The sequence below is a fragment of the Salvelinus sp. IW2-2015 genome, linkage group LG3, assembly GCF_002910315.2.
Source record: "Salvelinus sp. IW2-2015 linkage group LG3, ASM291031v2, whole genome shotgun sequence".
In the NCBI taxonomy this organism is placed as follows: domain Eukaryota; kingdom Metazoa; phylum Chordata; class Actinopteri; order Salmoniformes; family Salmonidae; genus Salvelinus; species Salvelinus sp. IW2-2015.
The window spans coordinates 15,021,252-15,048,896 of NC_036840.1; the positions used below are offsets into that span (position 1 = coordinate 15,021,252).

Here is a 27,645-nt window from a genome sequence, read left to right on the forward strand (position 1 = left end):
TGACAATTAATCTTGATGATTCTACAGTCGTCTCAAATAAAACCATTCTATGGAATGGTCAGCTTATCCATTTGAGAGACGTAGACTCGGTCTCAACCTTTAAGTCTTTATTGAAGACTCATCTCTTCAGTAGGTCCTATGATTGAGTGTAGTCTGGTCCAGGGGTGTGAAGGTGAACGGAAAGGCTCTGGAGCGACGAACCGCCCTTGCTGTCTCTGCCTGGCCYGTTCCCCTCTCTCCACTGGGATTCTCTAACTCTAACCTTATTACGGGGGCTGAGTCACTGGCTTACTGGTGCTCTTCCATGCTGTCCCTAGGAGGGGTGCGTCACTTGAGTGGGTTGAGTCACTGACGTGATCTTCCTGTCCGGGTTGGGGCCCCCTCGAGTTTGTGTCGTGGGGGAGATCTTCGTGGGCTATACTCGGCCTTGTCTCAGATTAGTAAATTGGTGGTTTGAAGATATTCCTCTTGTGGTGTGAGGGGGTGGGGGTTATAAGTGGGTGGAGTTATATCCTGCCTGTTTGGCCCTGTCCGTGGGTATCGTCGGACGGGGCCACAGTGTCTCCCGACCACTCCTGTCTCAGCCTCCAGTAATGATGCTGCAGTAGTTTATGTGTCAGGGGGCTAGGGTCAATCTGTAATATCTGGAGTACTTCTCCTGTCTTATCCGGTGTCCTGTGTGAATTTAAGTATGCTCTCTCTAATTCTCTATTTCTGTCTCTCTCTCGGAGAACCTGAGGTTCTCCGAGAGAGAACCTCAGGTTCAACCTCATGATCCCTAGGATCATGCCTCAGGACTACCTGGCATGATGACTCCTTGCTGTTCCCAGTCCACCTGGCCGTGCTGCTGCTCCAGTTTCAACTGTTCTGCCTGCGGCTATGGAACCCTGACCTGTTCACCGGACGTGCTACCTGTCCCAGACCTGCTGTTTTCGACTCTCTAGAGACAGCAGGAGCGGTAGAGATACTCTTAATGATCGGCTATGAAAAGACAACTGACATTTACTCCTGAGGTGCTGACTTGCTGCACCATCGACATCTACTGTGATTATTATTATTTGACCATGCTGGTCATTTATGAACATTAGAACATCTTGGCCATGTTCTGTTATAATCTCCACCCGGCACAACCAGAAGAGGACTGGCCACCCCTCATAGCCTGGTTCCTCTCTAGGTTTCTTCCTAGGTTTTGGCCTTTCTAGGGAGTTTTTGCTGCATTGCTTGCTGTTTGGGGTTTTAGGCTGGGTTTCTGTACAGCACTTTGAGATATCAGCTGATGTAAGAAGGGCTATATAAATAAATTTGATTTGATTTGATATAACCTGGACAGTTTTTTTTCTTAGGCTAAGCAAACAAGGGGTAGCATATGCTTTTTGCCCGCCTAAATAACAAGGTTTAGGCCTATATCCTCACATACCCCCTCAATTCAAGCCCTGCTTTTAACCATAAGACATATCCACAGAATTGTATAGCCTAAGGATTGCATGGTGACAGTAATTGTGTCTGTTGAACCGGTACATTTGTGGTAAACTTGGAACTCTAGTGGAAAAACAAGGTCATATCATGACATCAGTAATTTTTAGGTCAGAGAAAGATGCCAGAGTTTCTGATTCGGAATTCCGAGTTGGATCACCGTTCAATTTTTTTTTCCTAGTCAGAGCTCGTGTTTCCCCCCCGAGTTCCCAGTTGTCTTGAACGCACTGAAGTCGGAATTCAGAGATTGCTGAGTTCCCGAGTGGTTTTGAATGTGCCACTCCAGACCTAGGCTACCTCTTATTTCTGAATAGGGCTACCTCCAACAAAAAAGCCCTTGTGTCCGTATTGATTAGGCATATCTACACAGTAATGGTGGCTGGCTACAAATCAACTATTCTAATAATTGTTGTATTAAAGTGATATGCCTATTTTAGCTAAATCAACAAATGAAATGAATTTCATTACTCTGGCAAATGAAAAATATTTTTTACAAAATCATGTACATGTAGGCGTTTGTAAGGCGTTCATGGTGAGATCTTTAATAATAAACTAAACAGACACGTAAACTAACAACGTGACACGTAAATGTCGCGTGTACATGTGCACGACTTAATAGCATGATGTACACGTAGATGTCATGTTGACGTGTTAAGGCGTTCATGGTGAGATCTTTCGTAATAAACTTACAAGCAAACTGAGGGGTTCACTGTAAATAGAGAAAAACACTTCAAGAGCCATTCTAACAGTGACAGCATCAACACATCAATACACAGGTTAAATACGTCACAACTCACTGGAAATCTTGATATTACAAAAATAATAAAATTCGGACTGTAAATCATGAATAGAATTGCTTGAATTAATGTTTATATAGCGTGCATCATAGTATACCCCTCAGGAAAACTCTGGGCTCTGGTTATATACTATAGCTAGGGCCAGGAGTTGTAATGATGAATTAATGATGAATAATGAATAAGCTAAATCATGCAAATATGACTTGTCTGTGTAAGCAGTATATAAGAGAACGTACAGGACTTCAGACCGGTACTTTATGCATCTAAGTTTGACGGTGACATCTCCAGCTTGCTGTTAATAAAGAATGATTAATTTAAGATTGACTTTAGTGTCCCATGTGTAGAATTTTCACGACATACCCGTCCTATCCTGCCTTGGTGAGTGACAGTGAACGTATGTATGACACCTGACTATCTCGTTCTCACTTCTCAGTCCTTGCTACCAGGGCCTACAACTAACTTTTTTGTCTACCAGCCACTGTGGCAGGTAAATAAAAAAATCTACCAGCCACTCAGATTTTTTACCAGCCATTAATTACACCAAAAAACACAAATCAAAATGGATGAGAATGCTTAGTAATGTTTATAAAACAAGGAGTGTATGACTAATAAGAAGTAATGTGGTATTTTGCTCAATTTAATATTTTGTGACCTGAGTCTTTTAGACAAAATATCACAGATGAGACAAAAATGTTCAGCTGCCCCTTTAAGCTTACCATAGAAACGGAGCCACTCAGGTCCTCAAGTGTGCCTTATAAGTACTGAGGGGACACTAAATATAACAGGGCAGTGTTCAGTAAGTTTTTAAATTCTGGAACGTTCAATTTAACAGACGATGCAGTACTGAACAAATAGTTGAAAAACGGGTTGTGGATTGGGGATCGCTGTCAGCATGGCCACTGCCCTTTAAATACATCAATCATTGCTTTATGGTGCTTTCAAGACAACTGGGAAATCTGATTTTAAATCATAACATCAGTGATCTTCAGGTCGGTAAGTTGGAGCTCTACAAAGAGGCCCAAGTTCCTTACTTGGAATATCGAATTAGATGACCATTCAAAACTATTTTTCCTAATTGGAGCTGTTTTTCTCCCGAGTTCCCAGTTGTCTTGAAAGCACTGAAATCAGAAGTCGGAGATTTCCGAGTTCCCAGTTGTTTTGAACACGGCATTATTATGTCACACCTCGCCACACCGACCAAACGGGAGTAAACATACCTCAAAGTCTGTTCAAGCCTCTTCCCTATTTTACCTATATATTTTGTGTMTGTGTATTGATATGTAGGCTGTGTGTGCTGTTTTTAAATATATGTTGTTCTGTCCTTGAGCAGTTCTTGTCAAGGACAGAACGTTTCATGTGGATCTCAGGAAAAGTAGCTGCTGCTTTCGCAACAGCTAATTGGGATCCTAATAAAATAACAAAAATATCTCTGAGCCAGATGTTGCCTCTCTCTCGTGAGCATGGCAGATATTACGGAGGAACCATGAGCTCATGCGGGAAAGCATGCTCACGCGAGAGAGGGAAAGCCCACTTACACAGACAGGAACCTTTCAAATATGTTCACAAGTGGCCAGAGTAAACTATACACCATCTTTGGCCCCATCTGCCCCCTGTCCTGTGAAGCCTCAAAGCATGCATGAGGATTTACATACATGCAGCCTAGTAATTTGCTCTAAATTCAGTCTGTATTAACATTCAAATTCCCATTTAATGTGTGTTTCATGCTGGTTGAGACAGACTGTCTAAATTTAGACTCACTCCACATATAGTAGCATTTAGAGTTCACATTCATTGTTCTCAGCAGTGATTAGTGAACAATGACTATTATACAACAAGACTTTCATAACAATGTGTTATACCTGTGCTTCTAGAAATAAGACAAGTCAAATATGTTCATAAATGTGTCGAGTTTTGTTGTGTAAACCATATGCCCACCCGTGATGATTTCAGTGCCCCTGGGAGAGACACTTCAGGTCAAGAAACCCCGTTGGTAAGGTTAAAATTTAAGAGCAGTAATAACAGGAGAAAAAGAAACAACACCGTTGGGAAAATTGATTATTGTCCCTGTATTGGCGACGGTATATGCAAACAATGCCAATAATACATCATWACGTCTGTCAAGAAGTAGTATGCACGTATCGATCTATTAAGAAATGTTGCTTTATCGACGAATTTTTTGTGTTTTTTTATTGTCCCTGTCGCCATATTGGAAAACCCTTCAACCCAGTGACGTCATAAAGCGTGTTTCTTCCGTCCGACGCTGTGTGGACCTGCTTCAACTGAATGTGAACTGCTAGGAGACAAAGCAACGAAGTAAATCCCCCTATGGATCAATCAAATGTGTCGTATTTAACTGTTTAGTTACAGAAAGCCAGTGAATTATACACTAAGATTTCAAGGTATGTATACTATKTTGGTCTGTGATTTCTAGGGGGTCTCTTTGTTAAAATAACGTCGTGAGTAATGTGCTGGGCTGATTCGGTTGGTCTGTGGTTCTTCTGTTCCATTACAAGGGAAGGATCTGGTTCTGTCTCACCAGACAGGTTATGCCCAGTGTGGCCTAGCTAGCTGGCACGACCAGGTTCCGTACTGTATCGGACGCTGTTGCCAGTTAATACACAGGCTGCTTCATATATGTAGTTGAAAGGATAGTCGGTTTGTGAAGTTATGGTTTCCGATTTCTGTTTTAGAAACGCATACGGTGTGTGTGTGCGTGCATGTTTTTTGTGTAGCTAACCTAGCTAGCCTCAGACACTGCTATTAACTTGGCTGGCTATCTAGGGTTAGCATTACCTCATTTGGCTCCAAATTTATAAATTGAGTGAAATAGCTACTATTTTAAAGCAAATCAATGTGTCACACCTTAATCCTGGATGTTGCTCGTTAGCTAACTCTACCCGGAAAAGTACTAGCCAGCCAACTAACGCTGTATCAGGAAATAAGTCTCCTGTAACTAGCTAGCTGTCAAGCTAACTAGCTCGTTAGCAGTTGGATAACGTTCTAGTTAGAAAAAGGAGTATGATACCACTCTAGTTGTTTTGTCTAGATTCCAGACATAATTATGATCCGATCGGATTGTCTATGGTTGCTACAGTCTTGGTGAAACACAACATTCGTTGTGGTTTGCTGGTAGCTTACTGGCTGCTTGCATGAATAACGATCAATTACCCATTTGTCTCTTGTTCTGGGTTAGTTTATTTTATAAACACTCAATATCCCTGTGTAAATAAGCAGTTTAATTTTTAGGCAAATTAAAGACATTGTTGCTAATAAAAGGTTTACTTACTGTGGCAACCATGAAACCGTTTATTAATTTGATAACCAATAACAATGTGTTGTGTTCTAGGCTATTTTTCAATCATAAATTGGGAAATTATACTCCCATCACTTAATTACATTAAATTATTAACATACCTACTTTGAATATTGATAAAATGTCACCAATGAATGCTAGACTTTACATTTTGTCATAGATTGGGCTTAAAGGATCCAAGTTAGTCATTGCTGGAAGCAATGCGCACCAACATTGAAACCAATTGAATATACATGTTTTGGGTGGGATACCACCTAAACAATGGTAGGCTAGTATCACTCTGGACCTCGGAGCCAGTTACACTGCTTTTTTTTTTAGTTCCTCTAATCAGGGACTAATTTAGACCTGGGACACCAGGTGGGTGCAATTAATTCAGGTAGAACTCTACACTGTCATACTGCTAAGCATGGCTAATATATAATATAACCTAAAACATCTGTTTTAGGGGTAATGTGAGGACCTTTGGATTGCAGCCTGACATGCTATAAACAGTTTCTAGTCTGTCAACTTGTTTTTATCTGCTATTTGCTGAAATATCAAATGTTTTATTGAATTTCTCTCATTCCAGATCCTACTAGAAAAGGTGGAAACTTCTCTTGACACTTTCGTAAATAGAGAAAATGGACTACAAGCTTGCTCCTTTTGATCTGGACAAAGACTGAAACGTTGGCGTGAGAAATGCTCACACTCATTAACTTTTGGCAAGCTGCATTAGATAAGAAAATTTGATTTTCTCCCAGAACTTTGGTCGGCTAACATGGATGGAGAGGAAGACCTCTCTCTTAAGAGTGAAGAAGATGTAGTAGACTCAGAAACTAATGGCATAGAAAACAAGAAAAGAGAGGCAAAAGGAACATGTCTAAAAATTGAGGGGCAAGATGGCTACGTGTTTAAATCATACAGCATCACCCCCCATGACACTGCAGACGCAAAAACCGTTTGTCTGTCTAAAACACGGGCTAAAGACTCTTCCCCCGTGGCTTCTATTCACGAGGAGGAACCAGACAATTTATCTATTTCTCAGGTTGATGGACAATTAACAATTAATGAGTCTGTCAATGAAGCAGATGAGGCATGTGATAAAGAGGACTCTCTTAGGCCTACTTCTCCAGCCATTTCAAACAAAATCCTAAATCTAAACACTGAGGTCAAGATAGAAAATGGCACATCTGAACATAATGAGGAAGAGGAGGATCCAAACAGTATGAAGGGGACCCAAGAGGATGAAAGGTTATCGTATGATAGTTCTGTAGGCCCCTTTGTTACTAGAGACGATACAGATGACAATACAGATGATTACAGTAGTATGCTTAGTGGGTACACAAGCACTCTTTATGATGTTGCGATGGATGCTGTCACTCAAAGCCTATTGTCATCCATGAGAAGTCCCACTAACGCTAATCCCAGGAAGAAATCCCCTGCCTGGAACCATTTCTGCATATCTCCACGCGATAGTACCAAAGCAATCTGTATGTACTGTATGAAAGAGTTCAGTCGAGGTAAGAACGAGAAGGACCTCAGTACAAGTTGTTTAATGAGGCACGTACGAAGGGCTCACCCCACTGTGCTTTTACAAGATGGCGACCTCTCCTCAAATACTCTGACTGCTTCAGTTGCCTCATCTGTAATACCCCCCTCAAATTCATCAAATAACGGAAGCCTGGCAGCTAGCATTACTACTCCTGCCTCACGAAAGAACTCTTCACCGTCCACCTCTTCAGCAGAGGGCTCTGACATATCATCATCCAAAGAAGTGTTACCAAAACTCGAAAAGGGTGCCAAAAACGACACTGGCACAGTCTCATCCTCACATTCCAACAACAACCATGAAGACGCGATGGATGGAGGTGGGTGTGAGCGCCTCGCTGCAACTCCCAAAAACTCAAGTTCTCGTAGAAGATCGGCTGTGTGGAAGCATTTCTACCTGTCCCCTGCTGACAGTTCCAAAGCAGTATGCATACACTGCATGAATGAATTTAGCAGGGGTAAAAATGGAAAGGACCTGGGAACAAGCTGTCTGATTCGCCATATGTGGAGAGCCCACAGAGAAATTGTCATTGAAGAAAATGGACAGGGCTCGAACATTCCACCACCATATACAAACCCACCAACACTATTGTCTCGCTCTCAGCTGCATCAGGACTCATTAATGGAGATTAAAAAAGAATCCCCTTTCGCTCCATCCTCCCCAGAAACAATATCTGGCGAAATGCCCCATAACGAAGATGAAAGCATGGATGTGAAGGAGGAGTCTGATGACACAATAAACCAATCAGAACAGGATTCCTCCCTCAATCTCTGCTTTGGACTTKYAGATGAGGATGTTCCTTTACCTRCCTCACRGTGRGATCTYTCRCTAGAGGGCTCAGGCCTGAAAGAGGATCCGGCGAGTTCAATRTTCCAACAAAARAAAAAAATCATGAAACGMGTGAAATCCGAAGTGTGGCACCATTTCATRGTCTCTCCAGMGGATCAGCTTAAAGCCCTCTGRCGATACTGCCCCTGTGTCATCAGCCGGGGGAAACGGGGKGACTTCGGAACCAGCTGTTTGATGAGGCATCTAATGAGAAGGCACCCTGATGTKCTCAAAAACCAAAAAAGCACAAARGATAAGGACTCCTCACCTCWTCCCTACGCTARTCTCTCTGCTGCTGAGGCTGTTCCAGCCAAACTGWCRAACAGCCCTGCCAAAGAGAAAAYGCCACARAACTCTGTGTTCAGTAAAAAGACATCAAAGTTGTGGAATCATTTTTCTATTTCCCCTTCRGATCCCACTAAGGTGGTTTGTTTGCACTGTAGCCGCACAATAAGTCGGGGCAAAAAGACGACAAACCTCGGAACTAGTTGTTTATTCAGGCACATGCAGAGATTTCATGGAAATGTTCTTGAAAGTAACAGTACTATCTCAGGTGATGTGCCGTCTGCTGAAATTCACGTTAAACACGAACTCATGGACACTTCTGTGTATGARGAAAACTGTGAAAGATTTGATGAKTACCAWCCGGTTGCCAAAAWAATCACCAKACTCGTTGCCGAAATGCTTGCACTGGATCTTCAGCCATCAGCCTTAGTAGAGAACACTGGTTTGAACCGATTACTGGAGTATCTTCAACCCCAATATTCTCTACCCTCCTCTTCGTATTTCACCAGCACTGCCATACCAGACATGTATGAGAGGGTGAAGGAGGTTGTTCTCACACACCTGAAAGAGGCTGAGAGTGGTATTGTCCATTTTACAACAAGCATCTGGGTCACTAGCCAGACTCGGGAATTTCTGACTCTTACTGCCCACTGGGTTTCATACGAATCATGTGTTAGACCTCAGGGCGAGGACTTTCACTGCTCCGCTCTCCTCAGTGTGTCACAGGTAGACTGTGACCATGACACGCTCAATATACAGAAGCAGCTCGAATACTTCTGGGACACCTGGATCAGCTCCTTAGGGCTGAAGAAAGGATTCACTGTAACCGACAACAATGCRATTGCAAACGTCCTGGAGGACAACYACCATGTCATCGTGCAGTGCTTTGGKCACACCATAGARCTAATTGTGAYCGAAGCCATAAAGAGTCAGAGGATGGTRCAGAACCTTCTAAGCAWRGCTCGGAAGATCTGTGAGCGKGTGTATCGCTCAGACAAAGCAAAGGAGAAGTTGGCAGAACTGCAGAAGGTTTACCAGCTACCTGAAAATTGCCTCATACAGGACGTTCCCTCAAAATGGAGGACATCCTTCTTCATGCTTGAACGTCTGGTGGAACAAAAGAAAGCGGTTGACGAGATGTCAATAGAGTGCAACTTCAGGGAAATGATCAGTTGCGACCAGTGGGAAGTGATGCAGTCGGTATGCAATGCGTTGAAGCCCTTCGAAGTGGCCTGCAGGGAGATGAGCAATCGCACTGCCACTTTGGGTCAAGTCATACCACTGATCCACATCCTCAACCGGAAGATAGACATGCTCTTTGACGAGACGATGGGCATCGACAACATGCTCAAGTCTCTGAAGGAAGCGATGGTGAGRAGGATGTCYTCYACCCTACYCYACCCCAGGTACACTTGGGCGACAATGCTGGACCCGCGGTACAAGACTTCCTTGTTCACAGAGGAAGAGGCGGAGCAATGCAAACAAGACCTCATCAGTGAACTTCAGGTGTCCCTTTCTACCTCAATTGAGATAAAGCCTTCACTATCCAACGGATGTGGTGGAGAGGTCCCAGTTTCATCAAGCGGTTCTCCCCCAAACAAGGACAACCTCTGGGCGCTAATGGATGACATCAGACACAAGATAAAACAGGAGGACAAGCCAAAATCATCAGAGCTGGCAGTGCTGGAATACTTGGAGGAGGACATACTTGATCAAAGCTGTGATCCACTGGACTACTGGAACCTGAAGAAGTTACTGTGGCCTGACCTTGCCAAGGTCGCTGTCCGCTACGTGGGCTGCCCTCCCAGCATTGTCCCAGCAGAGATTCTGTTCAGCACAGCCAGTGTGAACTGCGCTCTGAATCAGCCCATGCCATTACTAGAAAACATGGAGGGGCTTCTCTTTCTAAAGGTCAACCTACCCTTAATTTATTATCAGCACTGATTTAAAAACATTGCTTATGAGGCTCCTTAGCAAGGTCCAATTCATAGAACTGTGAAATGACAGGGGTAACTTTTTAGATTCAGGGGTAACTAAAGGAGAATAGACAATACACTGAGCTTCATTTTCAAAACATGAGCACATTTGGAATTGTTAATGAAGTTATTCTTAATTGCATTTTGTGTACTACTGTCAACACTTTAGAACTTGCATCAGTCAGAGCCTCAGTGAAAAGTGTCAGGGAGGGAGGGGTGCATTTAGCGGTAGGGGTTGTGAATATTTGTTCCTGTGTCTTAATTTTGTCTTCTCTCTCCTTGTGCCTTATCCAAAACTAATTCAGGTCAAAATGCTGTAAATACTTTGATGCGCAAATCAAGTCTTTCAATTTAAATGGCTTAAAATATTAGAAACAAGATGCTGTTTTTTTTCTTCTTCTAAATGAACACATTGCCCAAAAATAAATGCTGTGACTGAAAGATGTTAAGTTTGTTATTTATTTCATTATGAATGTGGCTCATGGTACTGTCGATTTAGAAATTGCTTTTTTTAACTTGCTGAAATATTTTAATATTATGCAAGATTGCTGTATTTTTTTCAGAAGCAATTTGTTTGATATGTCTTTAGCACAATTACATTTATTTTCAAGGGATTAAATTATGGGTTGTCAAGTAAAATGTACTGTACATTTGTTATAATGATTGTTGAACTTAATTTCATAAATGTGGAAGCATTCAGACTGGAACCATGCAAATTGTGGTTATTTGTAAATAAAAGGTTTCTTATGTAATCCTTTGTTCCTGTTTATTTTTATGGTTTGTGTACAAAAATTGCCATGTTTGGTAGGGGACACTAGCAAACTGTTTGGCAACAGAAAATATGTTCTTACTAGAAAAGTTAAGGCACTACCTGCCAGTTTCACTTAGTGTGATGTCATATTTACATTACATTTAAGTCATTTAGCAGACGCTCTTATCCAGAGCGACTTACAAATTGGTGCATTCACCTTATGATATCCAGTGGAACAACCACTTTACAATAGTGCATCTAACTCTTTTAAGGGGGGGGGGGGTTAGATCCAAGTTAGTTATTTAGTAGGGAGAACACTCACCAGGGAATGTCTATTTGCAACATTTAAATGTAACCTTTCTGAAAAGTGGTCTCAAAGCATATAATATTGCCTCAAGTGGCACAAGTACTTCCTTGTAAGTCAACAAACATTTCCTCTTCAGTTTTATTCCAAAGCTCACGATGAGCTGTTTTGTTCATATAGGAAACTATAAATACATACAAAACATTAAATGGAGAACTAGCATAATGAGTTCTTTGAACTTATTTCAGATATAAAAAAAACACTGTTTTGAAGGATGGCAGTTATTGCACTGGGGTTATCTGACCACTTCGTTTGGAGGAAGTGTTAGACATTAAACCAGTTACCTGGTTTGGTGGAGTAAAATTGGAGGATATGGATCATTTTCAGTTGAAGTAATGAAAGGCCTGGTATACAACTTTGCATGTGAATGGAGATCTAAGCTAGCCTAGCCAGACTTTTTTATTTTATTTTTTATATGTAAATGACAAAGCAGGTGATCCTATCAGTGTATCCTACCAATATCTGGTTCCAACCAACTTATATCCCAAAAGAGTGATTGAAAACAGAACTCTATACACTGCAATTTAGTTTTAGTTATTTACAATATGGTCATAAAATACTAAATCCTGAAAAACTACATCACTTTCCTCAGTTCAACTGGGAGGGTCAGGTACTCTTTCTAGCAACACCAGTTTGTCTCCCAGGTTTATACTGAAGAAAGGAAACCGAAAGGCATTCAACGTCATGTTGCTGTAACCTTGGATGAAGGCCAAAGGCACGTGGGAGTCTTTGAGTAGTGCTATGTGGGTGGCATTGGCCTCCATCAGAACATGGGAGTATGTCTTCATATCAGGGTATCCAGGGCCAATGTCTTCTCTCTTGTCATACCTGACAATAGAACACAAAGCTGAATCCTTAGAATGCCTTTAGAAGGTTGGAAACAGTTATATTCCAGAATAGAATACCCAGTCAAACTAACCTCCAGTTTCTGTTCAGTTCTAAGAAATGTGACACTCCAGTTTGGGCAGCAAATACATCAATATGAACAGAGACATCTGAGGAGAAGCAATGGACAACCAACCATGACATTTTCCTCACTGTCTGATTTGATAACTGATATGATATAACAAAAAAATGTATAACCTCTTACCAAGTCAAGTGATAGTGGTTAAACGCTGATAACAGCGAGTAAATTGACGCTCCCTACTATACTTTTAATACATTTTCCACAAAAGGTGGTTAAACACTCGCTCAAAATAAGAAAGGCGTGTAAACAGCCTTGACGTGCATTTACCCTCTACTACTTCACTGCTCTTACCTGATGTAGATGGTACTAGTTTATGCAGTACCTGCACCCCCCCGGCCTCCAGGGTAGTTGTGATGGGACACGTACAGAGATATGCTGGAGTATGCAGCATTTGTCACCAACTGGCCAACCACGATTAAGGAGCCAAGTTTATACATCCAAGATTTGTGGTAGTTGTTCAGACTGTAGGACCAAGAATCATACTTTTTTAAGGTCCATACCACATGTCCCCTGAAAGACAATTGAACTGTGACTCCAACATCCTGAAGGCCAAAAATGTCAAAATAATCATATTTTTGCAACATTATACTAAATTGACCTCCCTGAACAGACAACAATCATGCCAATAACAGCCTTTTTCTCCTTACATGAAGGAGCAGCCCCGTGCGGCCACTATATTCAGCACAGGGAAGGTGTAGAGGATAATGCGTAGCTCCTTATGGGGCAGGAAAGAGTAGAGCAGGATAAATCCTACAGTAGGCAGCAGCAGGGTGCGTGTCCGTCTGTCCAGCAGGCCTAAGGGGACGAACAGCACTGCGCAGCCCAGAGCACGGGGCAGAGCAGAGTAGAAGTACCACAGAAAGGGGGCGGTTTACTGGGGGAGAAAGTCAAGGAAAGGTAGCAAGTTGTTGTTTTCAGGTCAAAAGTGGGCTCTCCGTGATGAGTGGAAAATTAACCCTTTACTTTCATAATATTATCACAAACGTTTATACTAACTCAGAATCGATCAAGGAAAAGCAGGTGTCTAAAGCTGTGTTGAATTATTTAATTAGTTGACTTTGTGAACATTGTTATGAGTTTATAACAGGCATTGAGTGAAGTGAAGGATATTCCCCAGTTGGAGCTCTTGTTCAGGATGGTGTTGTACCAGAGTACCTGGCCCTCGGGCCAAATCAGCTTATTCCAGAAGAATGAGTCAATGCCGACAGTCAAAGCTGAAAGAGAGAGGAGACAAAATTAGACGTTCATCTAAAAGAGCTTATACATTTATAACACTTATAATCCTGAAAAACTACAGGATATGTATGCATTTGTTCCAGGCAAGCTACAGCACACCCGACTCATCTAACTACTATAGCTTAGCCAGGTGTGTTAGTGCTGGGCTGGAGCAAAAGCCTGAACACCCTGTAGTTATCCAGAACCAGAATTAGTCTTTCTGATAACAGATTTACCTAGTGACAGGGCACCTGCAGGAATGGCATAGTAGAGCAGTTGAAGGATCCCTAGCCTTCTGCTCAGTAATGACATGAGCAGCATCAGACCCAGGTAGAGAGACAGTTCTGATCTAAACACGATGATGACAAGAGTAGAGAGACATAGGAAAGACACGTACCTCTGCCCCATCCATGCAGTGAATGCCAACAGGACTAGGGAGAAAACATAACAGACCTTTAACTGCACAAGATTACCATCAGAGAAACTGCTGGAAGAAAAGACTCCTAAAATACACTATATATACAAAAGTTTGTGGACACCCACACACGTTGCTGACGGGTATACAATTGAGCACACAGCCATGCAATCTCCATAGACAAATATTGGCAGTAGAATTTCCCTTACTGAAGAGCTCACTGATTCCAATGTGGCACCGTCATAACATGCCACCTTTCCAACAAGTCAGTTCATCAAATTTCTGCCATGCTAAAGCTACCCCGGTCAACTGTAAATGCTGTTATTGTGAAGTGGAAACATCTAGGAGCAACGAACAGCTCAGCCGCGAAGTGGTAGGCCACACAAGCTCACAGAACGAGACCGTGCCGAAGCACGTAAAAATCGTCTGTCCTCACTACCAAGTTCCCAACTGCCTCTGGAGGCAACATCTCCACAATAACTATATTTTCGGGAGCTTCATGAAATGGGTTTCCAATGCTGAGCAGCCACACACAAGCCTAAGATCACTACGTACAATGCCAAGCGTCGGCTGGAGGGATGTAAAGCTCGCCGCCATTGGACTCTTGAGCAGTGGAAACGCGTTCTCTGGAGTGATGAATCACATTTCACCATCTGGCAGTCCGACGGACTAATCTGGGTTTGGCGGATTACAGGAGAACGCTACCTGCCCAAATTCATAGTGCCAACTAGAGGTCGACTTCAAGTTTTAATAATCGGAAATCGGTATTTTTGTGCGCCAATTTGCCGATGTTTTTTTTTTTTTACACCTTTATTTAATCCTTATTTATCTAGGCAAGTCAGTTAAGAACACATTCTTATTTTCAATGACGGCCTAGGCAGAATGACAGATTTTTGTCCTTGTCAGCTCGGGGGATCCAATCTTGCAACTTTACAGTTAACTAGTCCAATGCTCTAACACTGATTACATTGCACTCCACGAGGAGCCTGCCTGTTACGCGAATGCAGTAAGCTAAGGTAAATTGCTAGCTAGCATTAAACTTATCTTATAAAAAACAATCAATCTATGACTGTCATTGCTCCAATGTGTACTTAACCATAAACATCAATGCCTTTCTTAAAATCAATACACAAGTATATATTTTTAAACCTGCATATTTAGCTAAAAGAAATCCAGGTTAGCAGGCAATATTAACCAGGTGAAATTGTGTCATTTCTCTTGCGTTTATTGCACGCAGAGTCAGGGTATATGCAACATTTTGGGCCGCCTGGCTCTTTGCGAACTAATTTGCCAGAATTTTACGTAATTATGACATAACATTGAAGGTTGTGCAATGTAACAGGAATATTTAGACTCATGGATGCCACCCGTTAGATAAAATACGGAACGGAATAAACGTTTTGTTTTCGAGGTGATAGTTTCCGGATTAGTCAAAGGTATATGGTTTAGAGAGAATTAGTCGACGCGTTATAATTCCTGGAATAACTTGCGGCTGAACTTGAAAGGGGTTCCTTCGTTATTTTACGGTTCATGTCTTCCATAGAGAATGTCTTGATCTACTTCAAATAAGGTCTGTGTTACGTGCAGGCTTAAACCGCCTCGACGTTTTGATACCCGTGTAAATCTCACTAGGATAAGGTAACGTTTGTCAACATATTTTCATAAATCCACTCTACAAAATGTTTTATCTTCGCTTATATTTAGCCAATATTGATCAGAGTTACCTTGTCCTATGGATATCTACACAGTTATAAAATTGGCAAGGTGGTGTAAGCCTACACGAAACACAGACCTTATTTTAAGTGAATCTAAAACATATCCTATGGAATAAATGAAGGAACCGCTTTTCAGATTTTGCTAGAAGGTGTCATGGGAATTATGACTCGCACTTTGGTCGTCAATTCTTACCATGCCCATTATTAAAATAGGATTTCCTGCATATAGAAATGACAGTTTTTGTTTTCAACATTCATCACAGGTAACTTAAACTCTATTTTTATTCAAACAGTTGAGAGTATTTGTCTCCTAAGCAGACTCTTCAGTATCATTGTCACTTCAGAGCTGTGTGTGTGTTGTATTTATGTATTATATTAAGTTAAAATAAAAGTGTTCATTGTTCCTACGGGGGTACCAGGATGAATATGTATGAACTTTCCAATTTGTAAGTCGCTCTGGATAAGAGCGTCTGCTAAATGACTTAAATGTAAATGTAAATGTTCATTCAGTATTGTTGCAATTGTCATTATTACAAAAATGTGTGTGTGTGTGTATGATATATATATATATATATAATATTTATTTTTTTTTTTTATAAAATCGGCCGATTAATCGGCATCGGCTTTTTTTGCCCTCCAATAATCGGTATCGGTATTGAAAAATCATAATCGGTCGACCTCTAGTGCCAACTGTAAAGTTTGGTGGAATAGGAATAATGGTCTGGGGCTGTTCTTCATGGCTCTGGCTAGGGTCCTTAGTTCCAGTGAAGGGTAATATTAACACTACAGCATACAAGGACATTCTAGACGATTCTGTGCTTCCAACTTTTTGGCAACAGTTTGGAGAAGGCCCTTTCCTGTTTCAGCATGACAATACCCCTGTGCACAAAGCGAGGTCCATACAGAAATGGTTTGTGAGATCGGTGTGGAAGAACTTGACTGGCCTGCACAGAGAAGAACTTGACTGGCCTGCATAGAGCCCTGACCTCAACCCCATCAAACAATTTGGAATGAATTGGAACACCAACTGCGAGCCAGGCCTAATCGCCCAACATCAGTGCCCTACTTCACTAATGCTCTTGTGGCTGAAAGGAAGCAAGTCCCCGCAGCAATGTTCCAACATCTAGTGGAAAGTCTTCCCAGCAGAGTGGAGGCTGGTATAGCAGCAAAGGGGGACCAACTGCTCGGCCTCCGACCGCAAGGCACTACAGAGGGTAGTCCGTACAGCCCAGTACATCATTGGGGTCAAGCTTCCTGCCATCCAGGACCTCTATACCAGGCGGTGTCAGAGGAAGACCCTGAAAATGGTCAAAGACTCCAGCCACCCTAGTCATAGACTTATCTCTGCTACCAAGAGGCTTCTAAACAGCTTCTACCCCCAAACACAGAAGTGACGGTTGCTGATAATGGGCCTCTGTACGCCTTTGTAGATATTCCATTAAACATCAGCCAATTCCAGCTACAATAGTCATTTACAACAATAACAATGTCTACACTGTAATTCTGATCAATTTGATGTTATTTTAAATAGACAAAAAAAAAAGATTTTCTTTCAAAAACAAGGACATTTCTAAGTGACCCCAAACTTTTAAACGGTAGTGTGCTTCACATTGATTTTGGCACAATGATTCCCTACAATATTCAGTGCTTCTTTTCTCACAGAAATTGAGCAAACAGTGTAGAATTGTAGCCACCAGGAAATGGCAGAGCGATTTTTACATTGGCCACTTGATCCGATATCCACTACATAACAGCTTTCCTATTTTGACAACAGGTCAACACGAGACTATGGCAGGAGAAATCAATAGTCGAATATCACAGCCAATCACAACACTGCGGGTAAGTAATACTGTGAAACACTATCATTCCACTATTACTGCAGATATTATGGACATTATCTGAAAAAAATATATATATTATTTCCTGTAGTACTTTTAACACATTGGTTGACATTTTTATTATAGATTTTAATCCTACATGAGGCTTGTCTCCAACAGTATTTAGATTTTTTCATTTTTTCAGTACAACTTATGTATATTAGATTTTCATCCAAGATAGTTTTATACTACAATCATGTCTACAATATATCAGTGTCTCTTACCTATTGGCAGTGCAAATACATTGGGGAGGGGTCTCGTGCTGTAGAACATGAGATGGAACTGTGAGGCGCAGGTGAGAGAACAGTCCCGCAACTGTCGACCCAAACTGCCTCCGAACCTCCCTCTGCATGTGCCATAGAGCTAACGTCACACACACTCCCAGGCAACCTCGCCTGGACAGCAAAAAGGTACACATCAATACATTTGAGTAAGTGGACTGATTTGTGAAAGGCCTGTCATTTACATATCAAGACATACTTGATTTAGTTTGTCTGGCACTATGGAAACAATTGAGTAGTCCCAAAAGTGAAAAATCTATTGGACCCAGGTCTGCTCCATTGCACTGCTGTATATGGATATCATATAATAGCAGCAAGACATACCCATCAGTTGTGTGTAGAATTTGGAAGCCTCCAGTAGTGACAGCAGGTAGATTAGTGGGGAGCAGACCGTTGATAGGAATACAGGTCCAAGGAATGTCCGTGACACCACACCAGGGAAATCATGGTGGTCATACTGGTGAGAAATTGGTAAGATACTGTCAACATCAGCAATGGATTTCTGGCATTTGTCATTGTTTGGGTGGGCACAAAATAATATACGGGCATGTAATGTAATAGAGTCACCGAAATTAGTAAAAACAACAGTGATTGCCCAGACGCAGCCCTCTTCTCTGCCATGACGTGAAAGTATATTGGAAATTGACGCATGCGCACAAATCTGAAAATGTCAACATATTTTCCACGTGGGTAGAAAGAAGACGTTTGTCCCACGCGTGGCGGAATATCATTGGTACTCACAGTGATTGATGGGAAAAATGGCAAATCACGACAGGCCACAATCGTACCAAGAGGCTGACGCGGAAATAAAAAAAAGGTAGCTCATTTTTCTACCTGCATGTAAATATTGCTTTCGTACGCTTTGCATAGATATCGCTAGGTATTTCCCAATAAATTGTTGTATATGTGTCTAGACTCTGTGCTGCACGTTTTAGGGATAGGAAGCTTGCTGGAAAGTGTCTAGTGTGTAACATTAACTATGATATGAAACTTTGAGTCATTCAACTGCTTTCCAGCTACTGTAGCTAGCCATAATGCTATCGTTCAATCAATTATTGTGGCTATTTTGTAGCCTAGCTTTTATTTTACTATCACAATGCACCAATGCAAAAAACTTAAAAAGCTCATGTAATACCTGCAAACAGATAGCTGATAACTTCAGTAAGGTAAGTTTGAAATGTTCCTCTGTGTATAATTTGCCTTGGCTAGCTGGGCAGTGCTATCAATTGGTCTGAATCAAACCACAACCAATTGATGTGCTTTTATTTACCAGTGAGCAACCAATGATGGTGTATTGTGCTTGTAATGCATTCATGTAACCAAGCCCTCCTCATCTGACCTTGATGTAGGCTATGAAATGTGACTGAGCATCCTAACACCACTGTACTAGTCAGTCAATTAACGTTAGACCAGTTTATAATGTGGGAGTCGGACCTAATAACTGTCTAACGTGTGCTTTTTAAACCCAGATTATCAGACAGTGCTGTAGTACATTTACACCGTTGATCAAATGACTGCCAATATCTGTCTGGTTAGCTAGTCTTCATCCTCACACTACTGTTCCAACAGGGATTGGACCGAACGAAAAAACAGAACTTTGGTGGAGGAAACACCGCTTGGGAGGAGAGGGCACTTTCCAAATATGAGACGAGGTAAGATTCCTATACACCACTCATCATAATACACTATTCCACCTAATGCTGGACTGTTACTGTGCTAATCGCGTATCTGCTTGCTCTGATCAGTGATTGCTAAACCTGTTTGTCATGCTGACCCAGACCACGTATTCTCTGTTGACCCAGTGGCACAATAGAAGCTGATTTCTGGCTGTTCCCTTTGCCTTCTCCCCCTCTCCTCAGTGAGATCCGCCTAGTTGAGATTCTGGAGAATCTGTGTGACAGCAGCAGCTTTGACTGCAACCACATGGTAGAGGAGCATGAGGACCTCTTTGAGACCTGGTGGTTCAAGAGGTGAGAACTTGACTGCTCAGCTAGAACAAAAGGGCAGCACATGTCTCATTAGCACAAAACCCCTTACTACTTACTTACCTTTTACTTCTCCTGGAGCATAGGCCATTGACATCAGACTTCAAGACCCCACTATCTTTGTCCTTGTGGAATCTCTGAACTTCCAGGCTACAATTCAAATGTGTATTGGGATTTTTGAAATCTCGCTCTTCCAATCCAGGCAAAATAAGCATCCTGATCTGTATAAGTGGTTCTGCGTTGATACCATCAAGGTGTGCTGTTCGACGGGAACGTTTGGCCCTGATTGCAATGGTAAACACATACTCCTCCAAAACCACATTTATTTGACTAATACCAACCAGCCATGGGTGAATGAGAATCATCTGTTTCCTTCTGACAGCCTGTGTGGCGGGTTCCGAGAGGCCTTGCCATGGCAACGGGGTGTGTGACGGTGACGGAACACGAGGGGGTAACGGCAGGTGCAACTGTGACCATGGTTACAAGGGGGAGTTCTGTCTGGACTGTATGGACGGATACTTCAATGAAATTAGGAACGACACGTTTTCACTATGCACAGGTAATTGGTGTATTATGTATGCATGTTCATTTTAACCATGATTTACACAAATCCAGTCCTTTCAGATCTAAGCAATGTGCCTAGGGGACAGGTTTGGTGTCTATTTGGAGCAGGGCATGTATCTCAACCACCTTTCCCACCCAATTCCCTACACTACAGAGTGCCACACCTCCTGCAAGACCTGCACTGGTCTAACCAATGAGGACTGTGAGAAGTGCAAGACTGGCTGGGGGGAGGATGATGAGGGGACTTGTCTTGGTGAGAGAGACATTTTTATACATTTTCATGGCATAATATGACATCAAGATTCACTTTTCTTGTTCCTTCTCATTGTGTGACCCTAGATGTGAACGAGTGCTTGAACGACCCTCCTCTCTGCAAAGAGGATCAGTACTGTCTGAACACGGATGGCTCGTTCTCCTGTAAAGGTACTGTAAAACTGTGGTCTACTACTTAGTGAGAGGACCATATTTACTATGTTGTTGGATGGATACAGCTATTGTATTAGGGACTGAAAATATAAACATGTATACTGACTAAGCTATTTGTAATAAACTTTAAACAAGTATTAACATTTGACCTCTGTTCTCCTCTCTGGCAGGCTGTGACAAGGTGTGTTCAGGCTGTACTGGGGCAGGGCCTGATAAGTGCCAGGGCTGTGCTCCTGGGTACCAGGACACAGAGGGCACCTGCACAGGTAGGGAGTCAGGTGGAAACTGCATACGTGGAGTGTGTCTGAAAGTGGGCTTTGCAAATCAAGTGGAAGGATCAACACAAGTGGGTGTATTGAAAAGTAACCACTAGTTGGGCAGATTTGTGTGGCTGCATGCTGCGTTCTTTGTAGAATTTTAGCTAAGCCTAACCCCTTTCCTAACCTTAACCTCATTTTACATTTACATTTAAGTCATTTAGCAGACGCTCTTATCCAGAGCGACCTACAAGTACATACATTCATACTTTTTTTTTTGTACATTCTCCTAACGTACCACGTTAGTTCTCCTAACGTACCTTACTGGCTTAGCGAAAATGCTACAAGGAAGCAGCCACTCCAGTGTTGTGGCAACCAATCTGCCCAATTAGCTATTTTGACACACGCACTGGTGTTGATCCTCCCACTTTTCTATCTTGCAATGCCCACTTTCAGTATGGCCCTGGTGGAATAATGAGGAAGTATCTTCCTTTCTTACCTCCTTCCTTTTCTTCATTATTTTATCCTTCCTTCTTTCCCTCCCTGATAAGCCACTGTCAGTTGTCCAGCCTGTGTACCCTGTTGGCCAGTAAGAGAGGCAGTAGTCTTGGACATAGAGTAACTCGTCCACAATGGTGGTATGTCCATAGTCTGGACACTAACTTAAAGGCAGGACGATACAGTACATTACCACTCGCAATGCTATCCCTACATTTCTCTACATGCTAAACCTAGATCCATGTTTTAAGTCACAGTCAGATACTTTGCTTAAATATCCATTTATGCTTTAAAGATTTGCTAAAGATGCGCTATGCAGAAATCGCTCTGCCATTGCCTGGTTGCTGAAATTCTAATGGTTTGCCTAATTTCAGTTTGACAAAACAAGTGCATAGTATCATTGCACCATCTAAACTGCTGTGAAATTTATTTTTCATAACCCAAAAAAATGGGATGCATAGAAATAACACATGGAACAGATCTACCGTTTCATAGACTTGGTTTCAATGAGAAAGAAATGTGAGTTATAGATCTGTCAATTTGAATTTGGTTGGTTGCCCAAAAAGTTACATATTGCAGCTTTAAAGGAATGACATGGATGTTGTTGAATGCCTATTTACGTGCTTGTAATGCCTTGGCGGTTGGTGACGTTTTAGATGAGGGAGGACAATTATATGTTTCATGAGCATGGCCTAATTTCTAATGCAGCATATTGAATGACTGTCATTCATATTCTATTCACCCAGCTCAATGTAACATCGATAGGTTTAGGCTACTACATAATACTCAAATTTCCACGATACCCATCATGAGGTTGCTACAACCTAGCCTATGAATGAAAGTTAACAACGTAGGTACACAGGTCAAGAGAAATTAAAGTAATCAAGGTGACATTCAATKCTGCCTTGCACACTCTTGCCTTCATCTAGCTGATCTATGGTGTAATCATTAGTCCAACAGTTGCAAATTAGTTTCTATTGGACAAATTCAGATATGTTTATCCCCATTCTGTTTAGAAACATTTTTCAACAGAATTGCCAGAATGAATACACCCCTGATCACACGCAAACACAGTTCACTTTCATAGCAGCCACATACGAACAGCATGAAAATTTTGCTCGTTGTGTAAATAATTCCTTCTTGCATCTATGTACTCTCCTCCTCACCTTTTCCCTTCCTTTGTGGACTTCAGTGCAAAACACATCAGCTGTCATATCATAACCGCTACACACAGCCTACATTGTTGCCACCATATTAGCTAATGTCATTGCCAACATGGCTACTAGAACCAACACATTAGTGACCCCGCTGCAATCATGCAGTACAGTGTACAGTTAGTAAGCAGTTTAGCAGTTGCACCGGCGGGTCCTGGTGGCAATAAATTTAATAAAACCAAAACCTTACCTTGACTTGGAAGCGTTCCAGTGTTGGATAGCTAGCTAGTTAAAATAGCATCCCTCTCTGTTTGAGTGTAGGCTTTCGCTAGCTAAGTGACCATGAAAGAAATACCACTAAATATAGCTAGCTTTCTCGTCTCAATTTTAAGAAATACATTTTCTCAAAACTGTTATTCTATTGTCTTCCTCTCTCTGAGTCAACAACCCACCACATTTAAATGCAGTGCTAGCTAGCTGTAGCGTATGCTTTCAGTACTAGATTCATTCTTTGAATCTTTGATTGGATGGACATGTCAGTTCATGCTGCAAGAGCTCTGATAGGTTGGAGGATGGCCTCCAGAAGTTGTCATAATTACTGTGCAAGTTTTGGAATGGGATGAGAACCATGAGCCTCCTAGGTTTTGTGTTGAAGTCGGTGTACCAAGAGGAGGACGGAAGCTAGCTGTCCTCCGGCTACGTCATGTTGCTACCCAAGAGAGTGCTGTTGGAGACTACTGTAGACCTTCATTTCAAACAGTGTGTTTTAATAAGTTATTTGGTGATGTGAATGTATTTAGTAGTGTTTTATCTAAAAAGGTTCACTTTTGTTTTAATGTTTCACTTTTTTGACATTCACTGAGGATGGTCCTGTTTGTTACTATACAAGTACTTTGCCAACTGTTGATGTAGAATGACTTTATAAAACTTCTCTGTCTGATAACCTCTTGTGTCAAACAGCTTTTCAGGAAATTGGAAAGAATTACCCTATTTTTCCCATTAACGAACATACAATTATAAAACTTCAGAACCAATTTGGATACATTTATCTTGAGTCATGAAATTAGCACACTGGGAGGAGTTAATGCTTTCAGTAAATATAACAAATTATATTAATTGGCAGAATTGTGTCATCAGACAGTGCCGAAAACCAATTTGATTGTTGATCTGTTCAGATGTGAACGAGTGTGAGCAGACTGATGCTGTGTGTACTGCGGAGAACCAGGAGTGTGTGAACAACAAAGGAAGCTACATCTGTATCTGTGCCAGCAGGTACGAGGAACAGGAGGGAGTCTGTGTCAAAATACCAGAGCCAGGTAATCAATAATAAAGATCTGGACTAGTTTATTTATGATTTTAAAATGCAATATATACATGATGACAGGACATTAATTGAGTATAGTTATCTTGTGTTATTGAAATATTGTTTTTATGTAACTGTGCAATCTAAATAAGTCTTGTCAACCACAACCATGAATGACATTAAATCCAAATCAAATCACTGACTTGGCAGGTTAAGTACACTGTAGTTACCACTACAGTAACCGTATACTTTCTACGAAATACTGCAGATGCAGTTGTATCAGATGACTCTTGGTTGACGCTGTATTTGACAGCAGTGCGTGATCAGGCAAGCTAATGGATAGTATGTGTAATGTATGTTATAATTAGAGATACTTCATTGTCCTCAATGAGGTCATTCCTTTTGCAGCATACACTATACGTGAAGACAAAATAAACACAAGGATATTGTGTTGCCTTGTACAGCACATGAGTTGAGGGGTGTGGGACTTGTGCTGGTCAGTTCTTATTTTCAAGTGCTGTTGGTTTTGTCTTGGTTACCTTCAGAGGAGAATGAGGCAGAAACAGTGAAACGTCCAGAAGAGCACGAAGACCTTTGACCTCAGGAAATGAACCAATAGGAACAAACCAGGAAGAGCATTTGGAGTAAATGATGAGGTGGGTGTCACCCGTGAGACTACAKCCCTATAGCTCACAGCATCAGAATATCTTGAGGCCACTCCTTTTTAAAGCATTGCGACTACATGGCAGTTGAACACTCGACATGCATACTGCACTCTACAGATTTATACCTGTCGATCATGGATGGACAGCCAACAGAATGGCTGAGAGAATTAAAGATTCAACCCCTATGTACTCTGGTGCTTGTTTTTGCTGTGGTTAACCCAACAAGTGTTATCTGGTTTTTAAATTCATGCAGGATTTTGAACGTTATTCAAATAAAGTTTGAGAACAGAAATTATGCTGCATATCTCTGATTTTATGCATTTTTCTGGATTAGAAGTGCCTAAGACGTCAATGCAAATTTAAATACTGTTGTAGTTTTCAAAGTTGAACACAGAGTGGCACCCTAATCACACAGAATATATCTCAATTCCGCTGTTAGTTGGATGAATCGGCCGAATGACATGTACTGGTTTTGTTGGATATGAAATGGATCAAATGTGGTGGTATTTTAAGGTTAGGCAATGTCCTGTGGATCAACTAGTTAAATGTGTGTGATCCTAACAGTTGAAAGATGGTTTGTCTGCTCCTGATCAAAGGCAGCATATCCCACTAATCTGCTTCTTCTCCCCCCCCCCCCTAAGGGATGATGTAAGTTGTTATGACTGTCTTTGCAGCCTTAGCGCTGGATGAGGAGCTGGTTGAAACCTGTCCTGGCTGGTGCTTTCCACAAAAAGAAGAAGACACAACCTCCAGCTCACACATACCACTTATTGCCCACATTTCCTCTTCTCTGTCTGTGGTACTTCTCCAGTGTTTCATCTGCTCAAAACAGCAATGTGTGCCAAAAGTGAGATGAGACTAGTTTACAAGAAACCTCAATGATATTCCCCATCTGTGTGCATAATGGCTTTGTTTTTTTGCACCCAGATGCAAGATGTTACGTCACCATTGTTAAGTAAGATGGGCCAAGATCTCCCTATTTAGGTTTACACACAACGGAATACAACAAATGCAATTCAGGTTTGTATAGATAGGTTAGGGGGAGTAGTAAACTCAATAAAAAAGAAACCTTTTTCAGGACCCTGTCTTTCAAAGATAATTTGTAAAAATCCAAATAACTTCACAGATTTGAATTGTAAAGGTTTAAATCTGTTTCCCATGCTTCTTCAATGAACCATAAACAGTTAGCGGCCGTTCCACAGGTGCATGTTCATTAAGACACTAACAGCTTACAGATGGTAGGCAATTAAGGTCACCGTTATGACAATTTAGGACACTAAAAGAGGCCTCTTTAGTGACTCTGGAAAAACACCAAAAGAAAGATGCCCAGGGTCCCTGCTCATATGCATGAATGTGCCTTAGGCATGCTGCAAGGAGGCATGAGGACTGCGGATGTGGCCAGGACAGTAAATTGCAATATCCGTACTGTGAGACACCTAAGACAGCGCTACAGGGCGACAGGATGGACAGCTGATCGTCCTCGCAGTGGCAGACCACGTGTAACAACACCTGGACAGGATTGGTACATCTGAACATCACACCTGCGGGACAGGTACAGGATGGCAACAACAACTGCCAGAGTTACACCAGGAACTCACAATCCCTCCATCAGTGTTCAGACTGTCCGCAATAGGCTGAGCGAGGCAGGACTGAGGGCTTGTAGGCCTGTTGTAAGGCAGGTCCTCACCAGACATCACTGGCAACAATGTCGCTTATGGGCACAAACCCACCGTTGCTGGACCAGACAGGACTGGCAAAAAGTGCTCTTCCCTGACGAAGAGCATGATGGTCGGATTCGCGTTTATCGTTTAAGGAATGAGCGTTACACCGAGGCCTGTACTCTGGAGCAGGATTGATTTGGAGGTGGAGGGTCCGTCATGGTCTGGGGGTGGTGTGTCACAGCGTCATCGGACTGAGCTTGTAGTCATTGCAGGCAATCTCAACGCTGTGTGTTACAGGGAAGACATCCTCCTCCCTCATGTGGTACCCTTTCTGCAGGCTCATCCTGCCATGACCCTCCAGCATGACAATGCCACCAGCCATACTGCTCGTTCTGTGCGTGATTTCTTGCAAGACAGAAATGTCAGTGTTCTGCCATGGCCAGCGAAGAGCCCGGATCTCAATCCCTTTGAGCACGTCTGGGACCTGTTGGATCGGAGGCTGAGGGCTAGGGCCTTTTTTCCCAGAAATTTCCGGGATCTTGAGGTTCCTTGGTGGAAGAGTGGGGTAACATCTCACAGCAAGAACTGGAAAATCTGGTGCAGTCCATGAAGAGGAGATGCACTGCAGTACCTAATTCAGCTGGTGGCCACACCAGATACTGACTTACTTTTGATTTTGAACCCCCCCTTTGTTCAGGGAAACATTATTACATTTCTGTTAGTCATGTGGCTGTGGAACTTGTTCAGTTTGTCTCAGTTGTTGAATCTTGTTATGTTCATGCAAATATTTACACATGTTAAGTTTGCTGAAAATAAACCCAGTTGACATTGAGAGGACGTTTCTTTTTTTTGCTGATTTTAGTTTTTAGTGCTCTGAAATAGTGCTCTGAAACACAAGGAAAGCTGCACTTGCAACACTCCACCAACTCAACACTGTATTGCAGTCAGTGAGGAAAGTATGTGTTCGTGTCACAACAGGTTGCTGTGGAGACTTAGTGATGCCATGAGTGGTCCTTCAACTTTGCTCTTTTCCACCATTTCTCTCTCTGTCGCTCTTGCTCTCAAGCTCGAAAACAACAATAGACTGTGAAGATTGACATGGAAGTCTTTGCAGCTGACTCTCCTAGACCAAGGCACTTCAAAAGGAACTAGTACGCTCCATTGATGTTCTTTTTAGCCTGCATTCTAACCCTTTTGTGGAGTAAATTCCTGCCTGAACTGTCAAATGGCCTCTGAAGTACAAAAGTAAGTGTGTGTGTGTGTGTGTGTGTTGGTTGGTTGAAGGGGTGCTAGGCCCTTTTCCACATCTGTTGTGGTTTTGTGCTGCCAATAAAGGCCAGCTGAGGT

At 42.0% G+C, this 27,645-nt stretch overlaps 2 protein-coding genes and 1 pseudogene across 3 annotated transcripts; 2 read left to right on the forward strand and 1 right to left on the reverse strand.

Moving 5' to 3' along the window:
- The first annotated feature begins 4,339 nt into the window (after window positions 1–4,339).
- On the forward strand, window positions 4,340–10,952 carry LOC111951355 (zinc finger BED domain-containing protein 4). The gene is made up of 2 exons (XM_023969414.2): window positions 4,340–4,669; window positions 6,152–10,952. The coding sequence occupies exon 2, from the start codon at window positions 6,341–6,343 to the stop codon at window positions 10,166–10,168; it is 3,828 nt and encodes a 1,275-aa protein (XP_023825182.1). The 5' UTR covers window positions 4,340–4,669; window positions 6,152–6,340; the 3' UTR covers window positions 10,169–10,952.
- Window positions 10,953–11,378: 426 nt separating this feature from the next.
- On the reverse strand, window positions 11,379–18,232 carry LOC111951366 (dol-P-Man:Man(7)GlcNAc(2)-PP-Dol alpha-1,6-mannosyltransferase-like; annotated as a pseudogene).
- Window positions 18,233–18,514: 282 nt separating this feature from the next.
- LOC111951377 (cysteine-rich with EGF-like domain protein 2) lies at window positions 18,515–24,932 on the forward strand. Of its 2 annotated transcripts, none has more exons than XM_023969439.2 (10): window positions 18,515–18,601; window positions 19,353–19,437; window positions 19,645–19,755; window positions 19,973–20,064; window positions 20,153–20,329; window positions 20,489–20,587; window positions 20,674–20,757; window positions 20,931–21,026; window positions 23,845–23,985; window positions 24,518–24,932. In XM_023969439.2, the coding sequence occupies exons 1-10, from the start codon at window positions 18,535–18,537 to the stop codon at window positions 24,568–24,570; spliced, it is 1,005 nt and encodes a 334-aa protein (XP_023825207.1). In that variant the 5' UTR covers window positions 18,515–18,534; the 3' UTR covers window positions 24,571–24,932. The 2 variants fall into 2 exon arrangements, with proteins under 2 accessions (XP_023825207.1, XP_023825201.1); XM_023969433.2 differs by having other exon boundaries at window positions 18,599–18,951; window positions 19,355–19,437.
- Window positions 24,933–27,645: the final 2,713 nt, after the last annotated feature.